Raw genomic sequence first — 25,231 nt, forward strand, 5'->3', positions numbered from 1 at the left:
TTCCTCCTTTCCCATCTCTTTGTCCCCACTCCCTCATGCCTGCTTCACGGGTCATCTCTCAGGAAAGCCCTGTGCACACAAGTTCTTGTCTCAGGCCCTGCTTTCAAGGGAACCCAAGCTAAGATACCTTTTCAGTTTGTTTCCCTTGCTACCCAGCAGGTGAGTGATCCTTCTGAAACATGTCTGATCATGTCCTTCCTCAGATGAAAACCCTCAATGACTCCAATTTCCCCTGAAGGAAAAGCCAAAGTCCTTACAATGGCTGACAGGGCCCGACAGAACCAGCTCTTCCCATGTCCTCTCTGACATATCTGCTAATCTCCCTTTTGGCCTACTACACCTCTTCAACGGCACCCAGCACACTCCTGTCTCAGGGCCTTTGCACTTGCTATTCCTGCTGCTGGGAATGCTCTTCCTCCAGGAATTTCCAAGCATGCTTCTCCACTTCCTTCAGGGCTCATCCAAAGCACCTCTCAGAGAGGCCTTCCGAGGTAAAATGGCCACTTCGATTTCCCGTAAAGTTCCCTGGCCACTCACCCTGCTTTAGGTTTTTCATAGTACAGGTGACCAATATCATAAACTCTCCCCCAACTTGAATGTAATCTCCATGAGGACAAGGGATCTAGGAGTTTGTGTTTTGTTTCACTATAGAACCTAGAATAATGCTTGGCAAGTAGTAAGTGATCAACAAATATTTGTTGGACGAAGCACGTAAATAAATAAGACTGAGGAGGCAGGTGGGGATCAGACTGCAGTTACCTTGAAACCCTGGCTCCTAAATCTGGCGCTGAGTGTGGTGACAGGCCTTGGCTGTGAGGGGCGCGGAGGCCGGCAGCAGGATGTCTCTGCTGGGAATTCACTCGGTGCTTTGCCCTCTAAGGCTGTTCCTAGTTGACAGTCTCCTTGGGGACCTAAGCTCTGAATTTGTGTCAAGGAATCCCAGATAAAACCGCAGGGACCTCAGAGCATTTAGAAAAATAAAACTGCTGTAGACCTGGTCCATACGGACCCTGTGCAGAAGGGAGTTTATACCTTTCTGGTCCGTGAGATCCTGGTCATCACCAGCATGGAGTGACCTGAGTCATCTCTGAATGCCACTCGAAGGCTCAGCAGCCAACAACTCAGCTTCAGAAGGACCCTGGCAGTCTCCAGTGGGCGGTCACAACCCATCAGGACACTGGAAGGGGAGTGGCGGGGGCCTGGGGGGCAGGCATGCTGTGGTCCCAGCCTCCCGTTCCCAGGCTCTGTGAGCAGCCACTCCAGGCCCCTGCTAAGCGGCCCAGCCACCCCGGCCGCCTGTAGGGGGGTTAGAGGCTTGGCCGGGCTCCTTCTCTCTTCCAGACGGGGGCAGCCCGCTTGCGTTTGCTGAGTCCTGGTGCTTGTCGCATGACGGGGGCAGCACTCCCTGGGAACACACTAGACAGTACCAAGTGCCAGCGGGAAGGAAGCCCCCTGCCTGATGGGGTTGCCTGAGTTTCCCCGGGGCCCCTCGGCTGCTGCAGGCCGTCAGAGGTGGGAGTTGCAACACGGGACTGAAGAGGTTAATGTGCATCTGCCTCCGAATGTTAATGTGTCTAAGTGATGTCAGTGGGAGCCGGGAAGGAAGGAGTCGGGAGCGGTAGGGCTTGGAGGCTGCCGACCGGAGTGCTGAGGAAGACCCCCCTCGGACTGCGGGGCTCGGGCTCCGGGACGAGGCGGGTGGCGCTGGAGGCTGCCGCAGCCTGCGTGGGTGCCCAGGCGAGCAGGCAGTGGCACCGGCGGAATGGACCTGGGAGCCCCGCTGCTGCCTACTGGCCCCAATGCCAGCAACACCTCGGACGGCCCGGATAACCTTACCTCGTCCGGTGAGCAGTGCTGGAGGGGGACCCCCCTCCTCTGAGCTGGGGGGTGGGGAATGGGAAGGTTTCTCCCCCGAGCCAAACTGCTTGGGAAACTTTATTACAGTTCTTGGGGAGAGGCCTGCAGCCTGCTCTCCCCAGGGGAAGGGGCGAGGGGGCAGGGCAGGTGGGAGCAGAAGAGGCGGGAGCAGAGAAGAAGGCAAAGCACGTCCAGAAGTGGCAAGAGATGGTGGCCAGCCGCGAGGGAGACGGGGAGGGCTCGCTGACGAGTTCCACATACGCTTTGCAGGAAAAATTCCGGGCTGGGAAAGCAGGCAGGAGAAGCCGGAGGATAGCGTGGGGGGCAGACAGCTGGAGGCTCACCATTCGGATCTCCTTGGCTCTTTACCCAAACTACGGTAATGGGATCGGAAACATCCTTCCCGGTCCTGGACGAGGCTGTGGGAAGGGAGAACTCACAGAGCTGTGAGGGGATTAACTTTCCTGGTGAATGAAGCTTCCTGGATTATCCAGAGCTGAGATGCCCTGGAATTTTAGCTTTGAAGGAGATGGAAAGGAAGGAAAAAGAGGAAAGGTTTGTGTGGAGAAAATTCTCAGGTGGCCGGGCTGCAACAGCTTCAGTCTCTGCTCCCTCTAGAAACCCAGGCTCAGAAGATGCAGACCAAGGAAACCCCTGATAGGAACCCAGGAGAGGGGAGGGCTGCAGGCCAGATGGGGATAAGCCTCTACGTGATAGTTGCCCACAGAGATACCCAGGAATCAGTGCACCAACAATTTCTAAACCAGCCATTTCTAAAATGAAATGATCAGGGCTGCAAATAGGAAGAAAAAACACATGCCCATGTATGCATGCGCACGCGCGCGCGCACACACACACACACACACACACACACACACACACACACACAGAGTCATGTCCTTCTGGCTATTTTGATGAGGTTTTCTGGTGAAGCCCAGGGGCCCACAAAATAATTCTCTGCAGATAGCTGTGGTTCTTGACTCTGTGCCTTTAGAAAATGTAGGAGGCAAAGGACTGGGTCCTTCTCTAACGGGTGGTGTGGGAGAATCTGGTAAGATTAACCAGGGAACCAGTGGAGGAGGAAAGGGGACAGGATTAGCAACAGTGTGGGGAGAGAGAGTGGTGGGAGAGGATTCCAGATGAATGGCGGGCCCTCCCCTGCAACGGCAGGAGGATGGAGAGGAGGCAGGTGCATCGCTAGAGGCTGTGCATGCCAGTAGCATGTTGGCCCTTAGAGATCAGAGTCCACCTCAAATGGTCCACACTTGCTCCTTTTGTCTCCAGGGCCACCTCCTCGCACAGGTAGTGTCTCCTACATCAATATCATCATGCCCTCAGTGTTTGGCACCATCTGCCTCCTGGGCATCATCGGGAACTCCACCGTCATATTCGCGGTGGTGAAGAAGTCCAAGCTGCACTGGTGCAGCAATGTCCCTGACATCTTCATCATCAACCTCTCGGTGGTGGACCTCCTCTTTCTCCTGGGCATGCCCTTCATGATCCACCAGCTCATGGGCAATGGTGTCTGGCACTTTGGAGAGACCATGTGCACACTCATCACAGCCATGGATGCCAACAGTCAGTTCACCAGCACCTACATCCTGACTGCTATGGCCATTGACCGCTACCTGGCCACCGTGCACCCCATCTCCTCCACCAAGTTCCGGAAGCCCTCTGTGGCCACCCTGGTAATCTGCCTCCTATGGGCCCTCTCCTTCATCAGCATCACCCCTGTATGGCTCTATGCCAGGCTTATCCCTTTCCCAGGGGGCACAGTGGGCTGTGGCATCCGCCTGCCCAACCCAGACACTGACCTCTACTGGTTCACCCTGTACCAGTTTTTCCTGGCTTTTGCCCTGCCCTTTGTGGTCATCACAGCTGCATATGTGAGGATCCTGCAGCGCATGACCTCCTCGGTGGCCCCTGCCTCTCAACGCAGCATCCGGCTGCGGACAAAGAGGGTGACCCGTACAGCCATAGCCATCTGCCTGGTCTTCTTTGTGTGCTGGGCACCCTACTATGTGCTACAGCTGACCCAGCTGTCCATCAGCCGCCCAACACTCACCTTTGTCTACCTGTACAACGCAGCCATTAGCTTGGGCTATGCCAACAGCTGCCTCAACCCGTTTGTGTACATCGTGCTCTGTGAGACGTTCCGCAAACGCTTGGTCCTGTCTGTGAAGCCTGTGGCCCAGGGGCAGCTTCGAGCCATCAGCAATGCCCAGACGGCTGATGAGGAGAGGACAGAAAGCAAGGGCACCTGACCCTTCCCCTGCCACCTAGGGCACCTCCATGTCAGACCACCACCACAGACCATGGGGAGAGATGCTGAGGAAAACCCAAGATCATTTGGGGAGGATGTAGGGAGGCTGGGTGGCCAGGAGCTGTTGCAACTCACAACATTCTGCAGGGCCCACAAATCGCTGGGAGGCTTGGAGTCAGGCTTGGGGGCTTCAAGCATCAGAAATTCCCTTGGGAGATCAGGGTGAGACCTTTGGAAGAAGAGGAAAATTTTGGTTTAAATGTTCAGTTGAGCCCTCTATCTGCTTAGCTCCCAAATGTCTTCTTCCCAACAGAAGGGGGAAAGGAATTCTGCTGGGTTTCTTTAAAAACAGGCAGGGCCAGGGTGTGAGCAGTGGGACCAACCTGCACAGGGCCCTGGGGAAATCTGGGAGGGGGTGCGGCCTCAAAGCTCTTTCCTATCTCCCATTGGTTTGATGGAGGCAGCCTTTCTCCCAGGCTGGAGGATGATGAAAAATGAAGCATGCCCCCTCTCTGTGTTACAGCATCCTGGGTTTGATCTCCCTTTATCTCTAGGGGATGCATGTTTATTTTGGGGTTGGGGGGCTCTGACACCACAGGACTAAAAGCCCAGGTTGCAAGGAGATCCACTTACTGAGACTAACACGTATACCTGGGGTGGGTATGGGTGTGGGTATTAAGAAAAGTGGGGAGGCAAGAGGACTTCTGCAGCTGTGGCGACATTGTCTCAGAGGGGCACATGTGTCAGGCACCAAATCCGGAGTGATGCCCATCAGTGTCCTGCATGTGTGAGGTCATTCTGATGTCCATGTGTGTTTGAATCATCTTTTTGTTCTAGCCCTTCCTCTCCAAAATAAAGACGAATAAAGGGAAATATCCACCCACATCTCTCTGGATGTTCTTGTGTAATTGCTTGGGCTTGGCGTTGGGGGTGGAGGTAGGTGGCAGGAAAAGAAAAGAGGGGTCACTTGGCTGTGGACTCGAGACGTGGTTCAGGCAGCATTTTAAGAAGGAAAAAGTAGGGGATGTGCTCGTCCGACCCCACAGGGAGAATAGAATGCAGGGACACAAATGGAATTACCGTGAATTCATTAGGTTGCAATTCTGCTGCCAGGCTTGTTCTCAGGACCCAGCTTCCCATCTTCTGCTCAAAAGCACTTGGTTGTCACCAGTGCTGGCCCCTCGGGCCTCAAGTCCTCCCACCACCTCCCCGCTGAGTCACCAGTCCCGGCTGGCTTGTTGGGCAGCCTGAGCTTGCTTCTTGCTGTTGCCAAGATCTGGTGTGAGCCGCACTGGAGCAGGAAGATTACAGATGGGGCCGCTGGGCGGCAGCCAAGGCTGCTGCTTCTCAGCTTCTTCACGGAGAGGGGCTGGGAGCCAGGGGTCCTGCGCACACACAGACGTTAATGAGATGGTGGGAGCAAATCGCAAGCTCCCGGGTGTCCAGATGCACCCTTAAAGCAGGTGCATCAGACCAGCCTCTCCGTGCCGGCTATTTTTCACCACAGAGTTGCAACAGGTAGCTTGCTCAGCAAACTTCTGGGCAGTTTCTCTGAGTTCCGGGGAGCTCTTTTTATCCTCTGTCCAGTAGTACTTGCCTGCTTGCACTCCACTCCACCCCAGCACCGGGGGTGGGGAATAGAAGCTGAGGGTGAACTTGTCCTTACTCGCTGACCGGGGCGTCTCCAGCTGCCACAGGTGGGCTCTAAATCTATTTTAGATGCACATCCAACAAAAAAAAGCAAGATTCTCAGGGGGGCGTTGAGGTGACTCCTACCCACAGGTTCCAGAAAAGGAGATTTTCCTGAATCTGGTGTGCCTATGGAAGGCTTCCCCGGGATCCATCTCCCATCCTCCACTCCCCCTCCAAGGAGGAATTTGGGGGAGGAAATAAGTCAGACAGCCTCTCCCAGGAAATGCAAGTGACAGAATCAACAGCTCCCGTCGGGTTGGGGGGAGGAACACCCCTTCTTTCAGCTCTCAACCGCATATTGAAAACTGAAATAGAAGCGAAATGGATTGAGACAGTGAAGTGAGTGGGTGGTAATGTAAACAGAAAGGAGGAGAAATCAAAGTGAACAGGAAATGGAGGGTGAAGGGAGGAGGGTACAGTGGGCTTGGGGGCACCCACCCGATCCAGCAGTGACCTGAACACACCTGAAGCGCCACTGGATAAGAATAAGCTCATGCAGAGGGGAGGGTGTGTCGCTGGCAGGCTCACCTTCCCAGCGACGTTGGGATTGGATGCCGTGCAGGGCTGGTGAGCGGGTCTGAGGCATGAGTGGCATTTCCTTTCCTCCTCATTCAGTCTGGGCTGTGGAGAGTGGAACATCAGAAACTGCACAGCCACCATGACATTCAGAGAGAGAGTCCAAGAAGGGGCAAAGTCCTTGAAGGGTCTCTGCCCCTTTTTCCTTCCCACACCTAACAAACGCCATCTCTCCCACAGGGCCCCGTCACATCACCTCCCTAAGCCTGGCTTCACTGCTCCCTCATCTGCTCCCCAGAAAATGTTTCCTCTCCAACGACGAGGATGAGGTGTCCCTAAAATCCCCTGTGGTGGAAGGAGTCCACAGCTGAGGGACGGGCTCACCCCTCACAGGTGAGGCAAACCAAAGCTGTAAGGGAATGTGTGCAAACCCCTCTGCATAGGATACTCCCTGATGAAATAAAGACAGGAGAACCAAAGAGAGGGACTAGCCATGATATTTTTGTTTCTTGTATATTCAGTTTTTGTTTTTTTGTTGTGGTAAAACAAAAATACCTGAACTATACACACCTAAAAATAGTCAAGATGGCAAATTTTATGTTTTATATACATACATGAAACATAAAGTTTACCATTATAAAACCATTTCCAAGTGGCTTTAAGCAATTCACATATTGGGCAACCATCACCACCATCCATCTCCAGAAATGTTTTATCTTCCCAAGCTGAAACTCTGTCCCCATAAACAGTAACTCCCCATTCTCTCCTCCCCCATCCTGGGGCAACCACCATTCTATTTTCTGTATCTGTGAATTTGACTACCCTGGGTACCACCCATCAGGGGAATCATACAGTATTTGTTCTTTTGTGTCTGGCTCATTTAATTAGCATACTGTCTTCAAGGTTTATCCATGTGTTGTAGCCTGTGTCAGAATTTCATTCCTTTTTAAAACTGAATAATTCTATTAGACCGCCCTTCATTTTTTCATGCTGTGGAATAAAATTGTAACATTTCCAGAATATCTCGCCTGGCTTTAGTACATCTGCATATCAATAGGCATTCAGAGGTGGAGAGACATATGGCTTTAGTGCATTTGCATCATTCCTCAGGGGTGGAGAGAGGTTCATCTCCATATCCATGAGTAATTACCTGGGCTGCCCAGGGTGTGTCTGAACCTGAGAGGTTAAGGGGAGGGGGCTAGCTGGCTTGCTGGCTACTTCAGGAGCAGGGGGGAAAGACGGCCCTGGACTGCAGTTTGTGAGTAATAAACGGGTTTTAAACTTTATTTCTCCTTTGACTGATTTCGGTTTTTAGAGGTATTTTGCCCTGGGATTTCCTCTCCCCGGACTTACTCATGCATCTGTCAATGGACATTTAGGTTGTTTCTTCTAACTTCTGGCTATTGTGAAGAGTGCTGTCATGAACATGGGCATACAATATCTGTTCAGGATCTTGCTTTCAATTCTTTTGTGCATTTACCCAGAAGTGGAGTTGCTGGGTCATATGGTAATTCTACATCTAATTTTTTGATGAATCACCATACTGTTTTCCACGGCAGCTGCACCATTTTATATTCCCACAAGTAATGCACAAGGGTTCCAATTTCTCCATACCCTTGCCAACAATTGTTATTTTTTGTTTAAATAATAGCCATCATAATGAATGTAAAGTGGTCTCATTGTGGTTTTGAATTATGTTTTCCAATGATTAGCAATGTGAACATCTTTTCATATGCTTATTGGCCATTTCTGTATCTTTGGAGAAATGTCTATTCAGACCCTTCGCCCATTTTTAAGTTGGTTTCTTTGTTGTTAGCAATGATATTTTACCCAACTCATATTAGTAATATCGCCCTATCACTAAGAAAAAAAAAATGAACTAGGCTCTCCCTCTGTGCTGTTCAATGAGATAGATGCTTGTCTTTTTGAACACTGGGATGGCGAGCTGGGCGTGCTCCGAAACCACCTCCCTCCCAGGCCTGTGATCCGCAAGGAATCAAACCCAAACAGCAGCTTGAAGTGAGGAAGTCAGAAAAAGCACGGCAGCATCCTTCCCTGGAAGATGTTTGGGGAGACCAGGCCAAACTTACCTTTACAATTAGCAACGACTTGCTGTTGCTAATTATACCTAAATTCTGAGACTGTGGCAATCGGGAGGTGTGGTGGTCATGGTGATGGGGGTGATTCCCCTCTGAGGTGGGATTTCTGTTTGAACAATGATGGGCAACCTGCCGCACCAGCCTCAGGTCTAACCAGAGGACAACCAAGGGGAGAACTTTCCAGATGGGATAGAGAAGCCACTCACTTTATTATTTACAGATCTGTCTCCTCCATTAGTGATAAACAGTGGTGGCCTCAGGCTACACAGAAGGGCAACATCCTTTGTAAAAAGGAAAAAGGAGTAACTTCTATTCTTGGTCATTCTTGAACCAAGGACTAAAGCTAAGTACTGTATTTATTTAGTAACTAATTTAATTTTTCCAATAACATTTTGTGGTAGATAGCCCTTCATGTTAGTTATGACTCAGAGAGGTTAAATGACTTGCTCGAGGTCACAGAGCTAGTGGCAGTGCCAGGATTCAAATCCAGATGTGCTGTATCATCTCGCCTCAGATGGTATACTTATCCTCAAACTGTGTTGGCAGCCGCGCTCAGAAAATAGCGCCCAATGCAGGGCAGCCGGAAGGCCCCAAACTTCCTAATGACAAATCATCCCATACCACTAAACTACATGCTAATTGCGCCTTGGCATAAGGACCAATGAGACCCACCAAATTGTTATGCTAATAAGGCATATGGAGCCGCACCAACCAGGTCAGAGCATGAGAACTATATAAGCAAGCCTCTCCTTCCCCTCTAGGTCCTGCCCAACTCATTTGTTTCACAAAGAGCTGAAGAATAAAGCTTTCTGCAGAAGAATCCTGCTGTTGTTGCGTGCTGTTCTTGCCAGCGAGGACGGGGTGCGTGACAAAACTGGGTCCAGCCTCACCCCAACACCTCCAAGGATCATACCCTGGGCTTGACACTCCCCTGCCTTTGCCTGAGGAGCCCCTGGTCCTCCCCAGGTGGAAGCCTTGCTTGCTTTCTGTTATATTCAAGACCTGACCCGTTTACTGCCTGCTCTGACCTGCTCTGACCTGCTCTTAGGGCTTTAGCTCCTCCACTGAGTCTGAGCCACCCAGGGGGACAGCATTTTATTCCCTCTTGATATCTCAGCCTCTCACAGCTCCCTGCCCCCACCCCCAGCACCACAGCTCAAGCCGTGGTTCTAAAATAGATGCAGCATCCACAGCAAACATCATAGAATCACAAGGTCGGAGGCATGACAGCAGTTGTCTCGTCCAGCCCAGTGTGAATAAAATTGTCCATCTTTCGCTTTTTGCTCTGGCCAGTTCATGAGCCAGGAGTGGACCATCTCCTCCTCAGGAGGCTCTGCAGACAGCCCACCACTGACTCATGAATTGGCCGGAGCAAACCAAGTCTGCACCTCTCAGCCATTTCGAATTCAGCAGCCTCCTTTCAGATTTCTCTTCCTCTCTCAGAAGTATGGGGCACCCTTCTCTGCCTGCAAGGGCGGGCAGGTGAATACCTAGATTTGCCGGCTCTAGCACTCGGCAGCCCTATGGCCTTGGTACGTGACTCCCTCTCCGGGGCCCGTTTCCTCATCTGTAAAGTAGGGAGAATAACACCTACATAATGGGGCTGCTGAAATGATTAAATATGCAACCTGAGGGATTCCCAGGGTCCCTGTAAACTAAACTATCCATATAAACCAACAAAAGTCTCCATTCTGTGGGGCTGTAGGCAGGTCGGTGCCTCCTCCTGTGGGTGGCTGTGGGCAGGTCTCATGTGTCACCTGCCACCTCTGGCTCAGGTCACCTCTCCGAGCTGCTCCAGCTCTCTGCAGGTAGCTTTACCCCAAGGCAGCCAGGATTAGCTCTAATATGTGATAGCAGGGCTCAGGGACTGTCACAGCAGGGAAGGACAGGAGGGGTGAGCCCAGAATCAGAAAGGACTGAGTTGGCCAGTAGGCCTCAGGATTCCTAGTCAGTCTGTCATGCCAGGTCATGGGGAGGCAATGTCTGTCCTCTCTGCACAGGCTTGGACTGCTGCCCTCTTTCTGAACCACAGACACTAGACCTAAGCATGGACCCCATCTCCTCTTTGCTCCTTGTTTTAGGGTCTCCAAACCTCCTCTTCTCTGATTAGCCTGGAAACAACCCGTAATCCAATGTAAAATACACAATTGTTCATGTCAGTAAGATATTCTTCAGAGCAATGTATATCTCTGTCTCTCTCATTGAGGAAAGGGGAAGAAGAGACACTATCTTCACAAACCCCACTTCTCAGCCCCATGAAATGCTTCTCAAACTAAAGTGTTAGTAAGTTTTCTTAGAGAAGTTTTCTGTCCATGATCCTTAGAGCAGAAGTCAACATTTGACTGCCTGAGAGACTGCATCTGACCCACAGATTGTGATTTTTTATTTTTGTCTTGCATAGGATAAAAAAGTTTGTGAGTTAGTTGCCAACTTTTAAATTCATAGATTTACTTAAAAATCTGGATGAATTATCAGATCTGTCTATTAGGGCCTACTTTCCCACATGCCAACAATCTGCTGAATTTGAGAGGCTACATCCATCAATAGGCATACACTCCAGTTTGCCACAGTCCCCACTACTCCCTATTGTAGTCCGGACTCAGCTAGTTTCATTTATTCACGTCACTCACCTGGACCCTACAGGCATTTGATTTCATAGCCCTGGGCCCAGCTCCTATAGGGCATTGTGAACCACACTAGTGACTTTGGATTTTATACCAAATCCAGAAGAAACCATGAAAAGATCTTAAACATGTGAATGATATGATTAGATTTGTATTTGCACATCATCACTGTGGATTCTGTGTAGAGAGTGGATTAGAAGGGGATGGAGAATGAAAGCAAAGAGGAAGGTTACAGTACCTTTTCAGGCAAGCAATGGTAATGGCCTGGATTAGGGTGGTGGCAGTGAAGGTGGAGAGAGGTGGACGGACATATGTGGGATGCTTTTGAAAGCAGGAGCCACAGGGTCCAGGATGCGCTGGATGTGGAGGATGAAGGAGAATGAGTTGATGGTATGTATAACTGGGATGGAGGTTTAATTTTTTGAAGTGAGGAACTTGAAGGGGATGCAGATTTATGGGACATCCTAAATTCAGTACAGGGTTTATTTGTTTATATGTGAGATGCTCAAGTATCCCATTGATTTCAGAAGAGCCAGGCTGGAAATGTCAATCTGGGAAGGCCTATAGCTAGATAAGATGGCCTAGTGAATGCAGAGTCAGATGAGGCTTGGGCCGGAATCCTGGGAAATTCTCATGCAGAGGTTGAACAGAAGGGCTACACTCAAGCCAGCATAGGAATCTCTAAAGGAATGGCCAGAGAGGTAGAAGGAAAGCTGAGAAACTGGGACATCATAGAACTAAGAAAAAGAGAGTGGTATAAGGAGTGGAGTCCAGGACCAAGCTGCCCAGGTCAGGTCTATTAGTCATGTAAGGTCCACCGGATGTAAGCTCATGGTGGTCACTGGGGACCGAAGCTGTCTGGGGCTAAGAAATGACTGCCTTCTTAGGGGAAGCAAATGCTCCCAAGTTTGCCACAATCGCCACCTCTCCTTACTGCTGACACTGGCCTGAGCCACATTTATTTCGTGAGGCTCCAGGAAGCATTTATACTTGTGACCTATGTACTGGTGCAGTAAGTAATATTTTGCAGCATAATTTTAAAAGGGCAATTTTTATTTTTGTTAAACCTGGAAAGCATTTAACACCATGCTAGCACTTAAAAATATGTTAGTTGTGAATTACACTACTTTTTCACATCCTGTCTTCCATTTAACCTCCATGGGATGCTCCATACTCTTTCTCTTCTTGGCTGGTTGATTGCAAATGCCTTAGAAGCCTGGTCCCTGCCCTGGGGTTTCCTCCATCAAATCTGGCCTCTCCTTCCCTGTTCTTACTTGAATCTACCCACCCCTCTATTCCAGCTCAGCTCCATGTTTCTCCTTGAAGCCCTTCCAGCCCTTCCAGCCCTCTACTCTCCAATGAGTTGATCTCTGGACTCCTATAAAACTTACTAGCTATGCCACTTAGTAGATGACTACTCTTGCTCTATCATGTGACTTGGATAGTTATTTACTTGAATTATTGCCTTGTCTCTCCAACTCAGTTGCAGAATCAACTGGTGTATTCTTCATATTCCAGCAATTTTTTTACATTGCCTTGTTCCCAGTAGGTATTGAATACATAATGGTTGATTGATAACTTAAATACTCCTTCCTAGAAGTGATACCTATTGTTTTGTCTGCCAAGTCCATTTTCCTTTGTTGGGAACTGCCCCTGTCCCTCCAACACTCCCTTCATCCTCATGGTTACAATAGAGGCCTTATGTCTCTACTGTGACTCCCCACCCACCTGCCAATTCATTCTTCTCTGAGGAACATACAATGTCTCACCAAGTTCCTGGCACAGAGCAGCAGTAACAGTCACCGTTTATTGACCATGTGTCAGAGACTGTTTCAAATGCCATATAAAGTTTTTGTTCAAGCTCATTAAACCCACCCATAATCCCTACAAGGTAGGTTATATTGTCAGTATCCCCATTTTACAGACCAGGAGACTGAGGCAGACCACCCATGTGTTTGGTTTAGACCATGCGGAACCTAGAGTTCTCACACTTCAGAGCTCTCTATTCCTCCCTCACCACTGGATCTCCACCATATTCTCCTCCTGTCACCTCTCCTTGCCTGGGAAAACTATTCCACCTTTTTCTGCCTGAGTGACCCCTAGCTAATCTTTAAGACAAAGGTCAGGCAGTGCGTTTTCCAGGAAGTCCTCTGTGAATAGCCTCCTCCCTCCCAGAGGGGGAATTGCTATCATCTCTCCACCACATCCTGGCCACTGGCCACGACTGTACTCATTGCATTGCAGTTCCATACTCTGTTGGCTTCTCCATGTCTCCATAGACTCTGGGCTCCATGAACACATGGACTCCAGGGTCCAGCTCCGGGCTGACACATGGTAAGCACAGAGTGAAGGTGGAAGGAGCAGTTCTTTCCAAATGCACAGTGTCACAGTTAATGCCCCCAGTGGATAAACTAAGCCTCTTATGCCAGCCTCACGGAACCTCAGGAGAGTGAGAGCCCCAGAGGGCTTCAGTTCAATAAACTGAACACCTGCAATGTTCAGAAGGACAGGTAGTAACAAATGTTGGTGAGGATATGAAGAAAGGATGATGGGCAGACAGAAACCATGGATATCCAACCAGGTGGGGGTCTCAATAATTAGAGAGGGTGGCATGGGAATAGAATGGGCAAAGCAGCAGACAGGAAGGATTAAGGATGATTTAGAGGACAGCAAGGAAGCCAGATGATTGCTGTTGAGGATTTTGCACAAGAAAGAATCCTTAAACTCAAATTTGATGAAAACTCTGGATTCTCCCCTATCCCAAATTACATTTGCATATGCACATAGAATACTGCAAATAAGTGTGGAGGGTTTATGATCTCCTCCCTAGATCTCCCTCCCCAGAGGAAGAACTCTTGGTAATGGGGCAATACCTAGACAGGGAATCTAGATATCTGACAGCAAGTCAGATATAAGACCTGAGATGACTGCATATGACAGCAAAGTCAGACATAAGACCCTATGCCAAGTGCATAGGCACAGGGCCCACCATCAGAACAAAAGTAGGCAGAGTCCTGCCTTTGTGAAGCTTCCAACCCCACTGGGGATTGAAACATTAATCAGATAATCCCACAGATAAGTGTAAAATTAAAACTGAGGCTCTACAAAGAAGATGTATGAAGGAGAATGTGTGCCACAGGACAAGGACAAAGATGCTCAGGCAGGTCAGAGTGATGCCGGGGTTGTTCTTCACAAAGCTGAAGAATGAGCTTCATAAACACTCAAGGTAGGAGAGCAAGGTACAGGCTTTTATTTAGAGATAAAATGAGAGGAAAGAGCTCCTGGCTCATGCCAGGAGGGGACAAGAGAGCCTTGGGTAATGCATTGTCTAGGGGATTTATAGGCAGTTGAGGATTTTTGGGAATTGAGGGCTTAGGGTGTGGACTTGTACCACCTGCCCTGCCCTCAAGGTGGGCTGGGCTATTGTCTGTCTGCTAGGGCTCTTTACAGTAAAGTCACCGGTTATGCTGATATCCTTGTGGAACACTCAATCATTCCAGGTCAAGTTGCTCCCGGCCTTTTGACCTTCAATTGATCTCACTGAAGAGGTCTATATTCCTAATCTGGTATCTTTACCCTAGAGAATTAGTGTGACCTTGACTTTGCATAATGCTGAACACAGAGTTTCGATAGGGACTTTACATCGATTGTTTCATTGCTTTGACTGTAAATATCTTGCTTTACTTTTTCTGGAGGCCCTCACCCTATACTCTGTCTAAGCCCATGGTCCCTGTCTCAAGAGGAGGCTTGGTGGGAGAGGTGATATTCCACCCACCAAGCTGTGAAGGATAAGGAGTGGAGGGGCCTTTCTGGCAGAGGGAATTATCTGTGTAAGAGCCCTGTGTCTGAAGAGAGCTTAAGGGAGAACTGATGGACAGCTGGACATGGGTGAGCCAAGGGGACATCTTGGCTGGATACACACTGTGTTCTCAGGCCTCTTGGGGTCTATTTTGTAATGTGTAGCATGAAAGAAACCTGGTTGCAATTATACACTTGTAACAATTCACCACAAAAGGAACAAAGCAGAGTTTGATTCATAGAGGTACTCTGTCTTTCTATCTTGGTTTCTCCTGATCTCCTGGGCTGAAATACCACATGCCAGCTCCATTACCAACATTTGACAAAGCTCTGACTTCTCAGACAAATAGATTTTAAGCACAAACCACCCTGCCACACGCCGTTGCTGCTCCCTAGGTGAGTTCACGTGCTACCCATCAGGTAAACTGCTGCTCCTCACCTGCTGGCCACTGTCCAGGCTCAAGAGAGACAAATGCTGCAGAAAGGTCAAATTAAGGCTGAAAAGGGTATGCAGTGGGTTGAATTGTGTTCTCCATAAGGATATGTCCAAGCTGTAACCCCCAACACCTGAGAATATGACCTTATTTGGAAATTTGGTCTTTGCAGATGTAATTAAGATAAGGATCTCAGGAAGATACCATCCTGCATTCAGGGTGAGTCCTAAATCCCCTAAATCCAGTTACTGGTGTCCTGACTTTATTACGGGAGGGGGAGACTTGAGACACAGAGACACAGAGGGCAAGCCATGTGAACACTGAGGCAGAGACTATAGTGAGACATCCATGAGCCAACGAGTGTCAGAAGCTAGCAGGGAGGCATGGCTCGGATTCCCTCTAGGTGAACCAAACCTGATGTCGGATTTCTGGCCTCCAGAAATGTGAGAGAATAAATTTCCCTTCAAGTTCTTTGGTATAAGCTCCTAAATTCGTGGTGCTTTGTTACAGCAGTCCTAGAAAACTAATACCAGGTGCCTTGGATTTAGAAATAAAGAGGTTGTTGGTTGACCTTGGTGGGCTCTGAAACAACAGGAGCAGCTTTTCTGCACCTCGACCACAGAAGGGAGGAGAGCTATGGCTGTAACTAAAGCTCTGTCATTTAAAGAAAAGGTCTTTCAAAAAAAACACTGTTAATGAAAAAGGAGCACCTATATCTGATAAGGCTGAAAGGACAGAATCCACAGATTGACTGAATTTCAGGGCTGGAAAACCTTAAACATGCCTAGTCACGTGGCCTGGGAAGGTATCTGTTGCACAATAGGGATATGCTTTTCTCTTTGTATTCTTTTTGTGCAATCACCACCCCTCTTGTGCGAGAGGCATCTCTTTGCCTCAGAGAGGATTAGGGATGCGAAGGGAAAGAGGAAGTAGCCGCTCTGCTTTGGACATCCAAAAAAGATTCCTGGGCATAAAGCTAGGGAATTGCCTGAAAGCAAGTGTTTGCCAAGAAAGAAAAGGATTTTCTAATTAATTTAAACATGGATTAACTAATCAAGAGCCAGGCTTAGTGGACTAGATGCCTGAGTTTGAGTTTTGTTAGGAGCCTGGAGTAGAAGGAAATCAGGATATGAGGCAATGGGCGCGGCGCCAGGACCGCAATGGAGGCCCCCAGAGGCAGGGCATGGGTAGTCCCCAGGTGGTCTTCCTCTCCTTCAGGGCAAAGCCAGGGGTTTAGGAAGGGGTGTATGAGAAGGGGACAGCTAGGAGCACTGGATCCCTGGCCCTCTTTTCTGTTTGGATCCTGTAAGTTCGGGGAGAGGAAATCCCAGGGCAAAATACCTCTAAAAACTGAAATCAGTCAAAGGGAGAAATAAAGTTTAAAATCCGTTTATTGCTCACAAACTGCCATCTGGGGCAGTGTTCTCTTTCCTGCTCCAGCAGAAGCCAAAAACCAGCCCTCCCCCTCACCTCTCAGGGACAGATAAGCCCTCCTTGCCCAGGTAATTACCCATTGATATGGAGATGAACTTCTCTCCACTCTTGCTGAATGATGCAAATGCACTAAGGCCATACTTCTTTCCACCTCTGAACGCCTATTGATATGCAGATGTACTAAAGCCAGGCGAGATATTCTGGAAATGTTACAATTTTACCCACAGATCCCTAGGAGGAGACCCACTCTGAGCTCGACACTGCACCCAGCAGGTCAGAGGGGCAGAAGGTAACACTGAGGTGAAGAAATAGCTAGATAAATAACTCTGCTCCCCATGGCTGCGGAGGATCCTACAATTCCTCTGGGATCCGACATGTGGACTCAGAGGGCCTTGGTCTCAGGTCAAGATAGACCACACTGTGGGGCCCTTGTGTCCATGGCACGATTGAGCAATGGCTGTCAGCAGGGCACTCCAAGATGCCCATGGGTGATTACTCAATGGACCTGGCCATCACCAGCATGGAGAGTGGTAGAAGAAAGGAGAGGAAACACAAAGGACTGGGTAATTACCCTATGGTGACTGAGTCACCCAAGAGAGACTATCTCAGGTGAAAGACTCTATAGCATCATGAATGGGCAAATGAGGGCTCCTCTCCAGGTCCTGCAGTGGAGCAATTCCAGGAACTAGAGAAGCACCATTTGTCCTTGCATTGTTCCTTGAATATTAGGCTGCCCTCCTGCGCGCATGCCACTGTCACCTAGGCAGTGTTCCAAAGGCCTGGAAGCGCAGTGCCTGAGAGGTGTTACGGGGTGGGGAGGACAAGGGGTGGGCCTGTGGGAAGGGTTACTTGGGGGCCTGAAATGTGGAAACTAATTGTGGGTGTGAGTGAGACAAGAATCTCCTGGGAATGGCTCCACCCACGGTTTGCCTCTAGGACAGCATGGATTGGGAAAATCACATTCAAGGGTACTAATCAATACTGTCATATGCCCTGGAGACTAGGGGGAGCACCTTCCCACAGGAGAGGCTCCCAAGTCTCAGGGTGGAGGCCTGGGCTGTTTAAGTTAAATAGAAAAATCAACGTCATGGGGCCCTCCTCCTTGGTTTACTCAACCCTCCCCATGGTGTTCTTAGAAAACTAGGTGTTCTTACAAAACAAACAAAACCCAGAGGCACTGTTTCCCATATCTCTGTTTGGAGGCTGGGGTTCGGACAAGGTCAGGATCCACAGGTGGTGGAGCTGAACCCCCCATATGGCCATCTTGTCCCCACGGTAGCCCCCTGCCTTTTGGGGATGTGAGGGACAGGTGGAGCTGGTGGGTCAAGTCTTCACAGACCGCTTTACTTAGAGACTGAAAGCTGGCTGCTATCAAGTCCAAGAGAAGGGATGACCTTCCCCTGCGTGGTTCATTTCCAAATTATCTCCCAGTGTGGGAGTTAGGGGAATGACCGCAGATTGAGGCAGACCTGGGTTCATATTCCTTCTCTGAGATCCTGGGCAAATCTAAGCTTTGGAGCCTCAGATTTCATTCTTACAACAGTAAGGGATAATAATTTCCACTTTCCTGAGCATTGAAAGGATTAGGTAAGGGCATGCAAAATGGGTGCCTAGCACAGAGCCTGATGGGGGAAGCAGTGAAAATAATTCACTTTAATTCTGCCGGTCAGTCCACTGTCCCATCAACTGTCCCCCCTCCCTGACCCCTTTCTCATTCCAATCATTATTTTCAGGGTTAAATGCCCTGGAGGAAACAGAGTAAAGTGACTGAGAACTTGGGACTGGTTTAAAAGGCCTGCTCAAGCATGCTTTCCGACCTTGACCTTTGATGTGCTTAAAAAACAGAAATCTAGAAAGCCCTTCCTTGTGAGGGGAACAGAGCAGTCTCCTCAGGGGCTTGGCCCACCTGGCATTTCTGGGGACTGTGAGAAAAGCGCAGGTCGGTGGGGTCCATACATCAGTGACTTGGCGAGATCCAGGTGCATCTGCGCACTGCGAGAATGGGGTTCGGCCAGCTCCTCAACTCCAGAGGACGTCTGAGAGTCCCATTTTGTCAGTGACAGGGTGGTCTCTGTCAGAAACCGTGCTCTGACCTCAGTAAAAGAATGCCAAACTCGGTCGTTCTTTTTCAAGTGATGTTGAGGGGAGAGGAGCTCCTGCCAGGTGCAGAAGAAAGAAGAAAACCTGCTCTCGGCAGCAGGGGAATCGGGTTGCCACAGCAACGAGCTCCTTCCCAAGTCCACTCATTACATGGCTTTTGAATTAGACTTCCTCCTGTGTATATATCCAGCAGCTTGACTCCCAGCTTGCCACCAGCATCCCCCTTCCTCCCACTCCCTGCTACCCCCTCAAATTCTCCCCAGGGAAACCACTGCAGAAGGGAGTCACTGACCCCTCCCTTCAAGGCTGGCTCCTGGGATGGGACAGTGTTTACTTGCGTTACCTTGGGAAGAACCCCGAAAGAGTCCTCTCATCCTCTGTGGGTGAGATGCTCAACTGGTACAACTTCTTTGAGCAGCAATTTGGCAAAATGGAAGTGTATTCTCTCTGACCTCACAGTTCTGGGGGCTTAACCCTGGCATTGTAGCATTTTTTTGTAATAGCAAGAAATAGCAAAAAAAAAAAGATATAGATATCTGAGTGCTGGGGGAACTGTTTAAATATTAGCTGAAGCTACTGTGGAACACCATGTGGCTGTAGAAATAGTGAGCCACATCTGTCAAGCCCACCCGGGAAGACGTATTGTTAAGTTCAAAAAGCAAGTTTAAATTCATAGAAACAGAAAGTAGAATGGTGGTTGACAGGGACTGGGGGAGGGGAAATTGGGAAATTGTTCTTTAATAGGTGTTGAGCTTCAGTTTTGCAAAATAAGAAATTTCTAGAGATCGGTTGTACAATAATGTGAATACACTTGATACCACTGAACTGTATACTTCAAAATGGTTAAGATGGTAAATATTGTTATGTGCATTTTACCACAATTTTAAAGGAAAGCAAGTTGCAGAATAGAATCAATACATTTAGCACAGTCTTAATTGGGGTGTGCGTGTTTAAGGGTTATATAATATTGGAAGGAGACAGAATAAGCTGTTATCAGCAGTTACTTTTGCAGTTAGAAGGAATCAAGAGAAAAAAGATGTTACTTTTAATTTTATTTCTTCCTGCAGTTTTTTAAAAAAATGTAGTTGGCATCTATTATTTTTGTAATTTCAACAAGGCAATAAGTATAGGATGATGATATTAATATGTTTGATCTCCAGGAAGCAGGCATTAATTCAACAGCTATTTACTGAGTGTATGGGGTCTGTGCTGAACACTGTGGTACAAGGGAGAGTGAGCGAGGCAGCACAGTTCCAGCCTCATGCGGCTTACACTCCTACGGGGAGACCATCCTGACCACTCTGGTGAGCTAGTGACAGAAACGGAGAACACAGCAGGCAAGGGTGGGCTTTCTCCACTTCCTCTCACGCCTGTTAGGAGGTGACACTCAAGCTGAGATCTGAAGGATGAAAAGGAACCAGCCAGGGAAGGAGGAAAGGCATCAGAGCACAGGAGCAGAGATTGCAAAGACCCAAAGCTGGACAAAGAGAAGGTAAGTGTGTCCAAGTGAGGAGTGAAAGGAGAGGGTTGGGGACAGGCAGCTGCAGAGGCTGGGGCGTGTTCCCAGGGCAATGGAAAGGCACCTCAGAACCGAGCTGGAGAATGACATGATCTGGTTTATGTTTTAAAAGGATCACCATGGCTGCTGGGGGTAACAGGTTGGAGAGGGGGCAAGAGTGGAAGCTGACAGACAAAATAATGTCTTTATTAGCTTCCTGCTGAATGACTTTAATGAGCATTTTAGTTCCAGATAAAGTCAGAAAATCACAGATAATTATTGAGCAAGGTTAGAAGGGTGTGCTTTTTGAGAGGCTCTCACATGCACCCAAAGCTGGTGACACCTGTCCTAGCAAGGGTGGAAAAAGAGGAGGGTTGCAGACACTCTCAGGGGACTGGGAGTCAGTGGGATCCTGTTAAATGCAGATCCTGATGCAGCAGGTTAGGGAGGGAGGGGTCTGAAACTGCATTTCTGACAAATGCCCATGATGCCAAGCCTGGAACCACACTTGGAATTTTCAAAGTTTCTGTAGTGCTCAAGTGTTCCAATTTTTAAAGGGCAGGATTTGCTTTTGTGCTGGAAAGCAATAACAATTATAAACATATTTTTAAAGGGCCCTCAAAAAGAGCCTGTTTGAGACATGAGCAGACAAAGCATAAGAACAGGTTAGAAAGGAACATCTCTGGCCCAGGACACCGGGAGGAGGGTGAGGTCACCCAGCAGAGGCTCACCTCCCTGAGGAATCTCAGGGCTTCAGTGGAAAATAAAGAAGAGACTATCTTTAAGTAAACATTAAGCTTCTATTATATATTAAGTTCTGCTTAATATATTGTTAAGTGCTGGGATATGGGAGAGAACAGTTGCTGACAGAGGAGCAGGGGAGAGATGTAATCAGAGAATCTTAACCCAAGCTCAGGGTGCTAAGTGCCTTGATGGAGGTACACACCTGAAGTACCAGAAGATTCATCAGCCTGGGGAAGGGGAGAGTGGGGTTACCAGAGAATCACCCAGATCACCTCTTCTAGAGCTCAGCTCCCAGGTGGAGCCAGGAAACCAACTCAGTGACTCAAACACCAGGCACTTCCCCAGGGTCTTGGAAGTCAAGTCTTAGAGCCCTAGCACTAACAGGCACAGACTCTAGAGCCAGATTACTTGGGTTCAAATCTCAGCACTGTCACTCACCAGCTGTGTGATCTTGTGCAAATTACTTAAGCTCTCTGAGCCTCAGTTTCCTCCTCTGTAAAACAGGAATAATAATATCTGAGTGTTGTAAGGATTAAGTGAGTTACTGTATGTAAAGCACTTAGAATGATGATAGGCACATGATAAGAGCTATTACAGCATTGGCTATTATTACTGAATCCTTACAAAAACTGTGAGCCAGTGATATTAAATGCCCATTTTGCAGAGAAAGACACTGAAGTTTGCAAAGCTCACACTCAGCTCTGGAAAAGGCCCAGGCTTTCGGCTTCTTTACTGATAGCTCTCCATCCCAAAGCAGCAGCCCTGGGGGAGAGCAGCATTCCAGATATGTCTCTGAGTCCTGATCCCATTTCCCACAGCACTGCTCAGGTGCCCCACGCCCACCCAGGTATTGCCAGCAGGCCTGGTCCTCCCTCTCTGACTTAAAACAGCTGCTCCATGAAGGAGCCAGAGGCCAGTTAAGAAGGGTTCAAGTGTGTTTGGTCCGCAGACCACAGCATTCCCAGCTGTTCATTCACCCAGTGTTTCCAAGGCAGATGAACCACAAATCTGAAACTTAGCCTGCAGGGGCCACATTCAAACAAAACCACTCTATCTGCCTTTTGCACAGTGGCCTCCTGGAGATGAAAGGGGTTTCTGAGATGAGAAAGCAGGCTACCTCCATCTGTTTTACTTAATCCTGCTGGCTGGATGCAAATTGCTTTCCTACATTGAGGCAAAAGAATGCTGGTGGATGGGTGGAATGGGGTGTGCAGCTGAAAGATGGCAGAGGGAGGGGCAGCTGCAGTAGCAGGAAGCCAGAGCCGTCCTGATGCAGGACAGATTGTAGCTACCCAGATTCTCTCCTCCTCTTCCCTTGCTCACCCCATACACTCCCCTTGGCTCCTGCTCCAGGTGAAGGTTTTACAGAGTGTGGAGTCTGAGTCAAGTTTGCTTCTCAGCCTTTGTCTGAGGCAGGAGGGCCTGGGAGCATTTTGATGGACCGGAATATCTCCTGGGGCAATCAGAAAGCAGGCCCTTGCCCTGGAGAGGGACTGGCAGGGGTCCCAAAAAAGGGCTCAGGGAGGGGAGGCCTGTGTGTCATGCTGGGTAGAGCAGCTGAAGAGAGGTCAACTCTGCCTCTGGGTACGCAACTCAAGTTTGTATTTTATTTATGTATGATGGATGTATTCATGTGTGTATATGTTGTTCATGCCCACTTCACTGCACAAAGAACTTGAGATGGCTTACGAAAATGCATGCAATGTCAAGGTACAAAACAAAAAGCTTTGGGAACTGAAGTGAAAGGAAAATAAAGGTCAGGAAAATAATGAAACTAGGAGTAAGACTGGTATCCATAAATGTGTAATAATAGTCCTGTATGTTTGTTAACAAAGGCCTGTAAACTTGGTTCTGAGAACCCTAGTGGCCAAAGCAGAGTGAACAATAATCAAATACATGAACCAAGAGTCCATAAGATGAAGAAGCCCAAAACTTCTCAGAAGCACCACCTTAAGATTGGCACCGGAACCTGCAAGGAATTCTTCCACCAGTCCACCTAAAGATGACCGGAAGGTTTAGAAGGTGATGGATGCTGTCAAAGGCTGCCTGACTTCCCAAGTTCCTCTGTGTGAGCTGTGGCACTGAAGTGTTACCCAAGAGTAACCCTAATATTCATTCTGCACTGCAAGTAATATTGGAAATTGGAAATGGACTAAGTATCCATCAACACTAAGATACAAACATTTAGTGGAGTACCACATAGCTTTTAAGGAAAAAGAAGAGCAATTTAGGTACTTCTATGAAACAATCTCAGAGATACATTGGGAAGTGAAAAAAAGCAAGGGACAGAACAATGTCTATAATGAAAAAAAAAAGGATATATATACTTAAAAGCTTGAATATAACTTTGATCATTTTTGGAAGGAATCACAAGAAACTAATAGCAATGCTTACTTCTGGGGAAGAGACCTGGTTGGAGGGTGATAGAGGTAAAAGAATGACTTCTTATAGGCTTTTGTACCTTGGGAATGTATCATACATTCAACATAACTAATAATCCATTAAAAACATATAAGCAAAAATAATCTAAGAGGGGCTATACACAGGGGCTCTAAATAGACACTCTTTCATGGTCAAGCTGAAGGTAATATAGATTACCCAAGAGAAGGGAAGCTCTACTCATCATTTAAGCCTCAGTCCTCCATGAAAGTCATTTACCCATTGTTCTGTGCTGATTCTGGTGGGCAGGTCTACACTGCTGATTAAAACCCATCACTTTCCTCATCAACTTGGAAATTAAAAAACCTTCCCTTTCCAAACACACACACAAAATGTTAGAACTAATAAGTTTAGCAAAGTTGTAGGATACAAAATCAAAGCAAAAATTGGTTGTGTTTCTGTAATGAATAACTGTAAAAAGAAATTAAGATTAAAGATGGTGGTCTGAGGGGAGAGACAGAGGCTTCCTCCTAAAACTGGATACTTGGCACAACTAATCCTGAGAGAGCAACAGGAAAGAGGACGGCGTCAGACTGCACACACCTGGAGAAAAGAGCAGACCTCAGTGAACGGGGTAACGTACCAGAGCTGTGGCTCCACGGGACCCAAGCCCCTCCCCCACCCCAGCTCACCGGCGGGAGGAAGACAAACGGAGCAGAGAGGGAGTGGAAGGCCTGGGACTGCTGAGTACCTAGCTCTGGAGATCTGCGCTCAGAGCACAAACCTACAATTCATGGTGCTTTCATGAGACTCGCATGACTACCGGGTTGGAAAGTTGATATAGGCCGAGTTCCTGGGGAGACTGGGATTCCGGCTGCTTGTGGAAAGCAGGGATCCATATCCGGCTGCTCTGGGACAAAAACATACCTGTGTGCCTGGCCCATTGGCTCAGGCAGTGGAGACAGGCACAGCAGCCAGGAGGCAGGGAACAGCTCTTTCCTCCCGCCAGGCACCAGTACCACTCCCCTGCAATCCCCAACATTGCTTCAGAGGCTGAGCAGCTCCAGAATAGAGGTTCTGGACACTAGAGGGCGCCATATACAAACATGAAACATCAAAGGAACCTTGTCCAGAGTAAAATTACTAATACAACTCCCAAGAAAGATTTACATGATATGGACCTCGTGACTCTTCCTGAAAGGGAGTTCAAAATAAAAATCATCAGCATGCTAATGGAAGTACGTACAGAAAGACATCCAAGAACTCAGGAATGAATTCAGGTCGGAGATCCAATCATTGAAGAGCACGATGGAAGGTATTAAAAGCAGGTTGGATACGGTGGAGGAGACAATAAATGAAATAGAAACTAGAGAAGAGGAATACAAAGAAGCTGAGGCACAGAGAGAAAAAAGGATCTCTAAAAATGAAAAAATATTGAGAGAACTGTGTGACCAATCCAAGCGGAACAATATTTGCATAATAGAGATACCAGAAGAAGAAGAAGAGAGAGAGAAAGGGATAGAAAGTGTCTGTGAGGAGGTAGTTGCTGAAAACTTCCCCAGTCTGGGGATGGAGATATTCTCCCAGGCCATGGAGATCCACAGATCCCCCTACACAAGGGAGCCAAGGAAGACAACACCAAGACACATAGTAATTAAAATGGGAAAGATCAAGGATAAAGACGGACTGTTAAAAGCAGCCAGAGACAGAAATAAGATCACATACAAAGGAAAGTCCATCAGGCTAACATCAGACTTCTCAGCAGAAACCTTACAGGCCAGAAGGGAGTGGCA

At 48.4% G+C, this 25,231-nt stretch overlaps 1 protein-coding gene and 1 long non-coding RNA gene across 2 annotated transcripts in view; one reads left to right on the forward strand and one right to left on the reverse strand.

Annotated features, from left to right (window-relative positions):
* Window positions 1–1,016: 1,016 nt before the first annotated feature.
* MCHR1 (melanin concentrating hormone receptor 1) lies at window positions 1,017–5,005 on the forward strand. Its single transcript, XM_017666453.3, has 2 exons — window positions 1,017–1,844; window positions 3,142–5,005. Exons 1-2 carry the CDS (start codon window positions 1,763–1,765, stop codon window positions 4,119–4,121), a joined length of 1,062 nt encoding a protein of 353 aa, XP_017521942.1. The 5' UTR covers window positions 1,017–1,762; the 3' UTR covers window positions 4,122–5,005.
* LOC140843654 (uncharacterized) overlaps window positions 4,256–25,231 on the reverse strand; it is a 32,842-nt gene continuing 11,866 nt past the window's right edge. The window contains exons 2-4 of the long non-coding RNA XR_012121617.1: window positions 6,341–6,433; window positions 5,201–6,117; window positions 4,256–4,349 (exon numbers count right to left, since the gene is read on the reverse strand). This is a non-coding gene — a long non-coding RNA (uncharacterized lncRNA). The remainder of the gene's footprint in view (window positions 4,350–5,200; window positions 6,118–6,340; window positions 6,434–25,231) is intronic.

This window comes from Manis javanica, chromosome 10, assembly GCF_040802235.1.
Source record: "Manis javanica isolate MJ-LG chromosome 10, MJ_LKY, whole genome shotgun sequence".
Lineage (NCBI taxonomy): Eukaryota > Metazoa > Chordata > Mammalia > Pholidota > Manidae > Manis > Manis javanica.

What these genes read in the sequence shown, in the direction of transcription:
- MCHR1 (XM_017666453.3), top strand. Translation starts at nt 1,763, where the DNA reads ATGGACCTGGGAGCCCCGCTGCTGCCTACTGGCCCCAATGCCAGCAAC. An exon ending in GGATAACCTTACCTCGTCCG is followed by an intron (nt 1,845 to 3,141) that starts GTGAGCAGTGCT and finishes TTTTGTCTCCAG; the next exon opens with GGCCACCTCCTCGCACAGGT.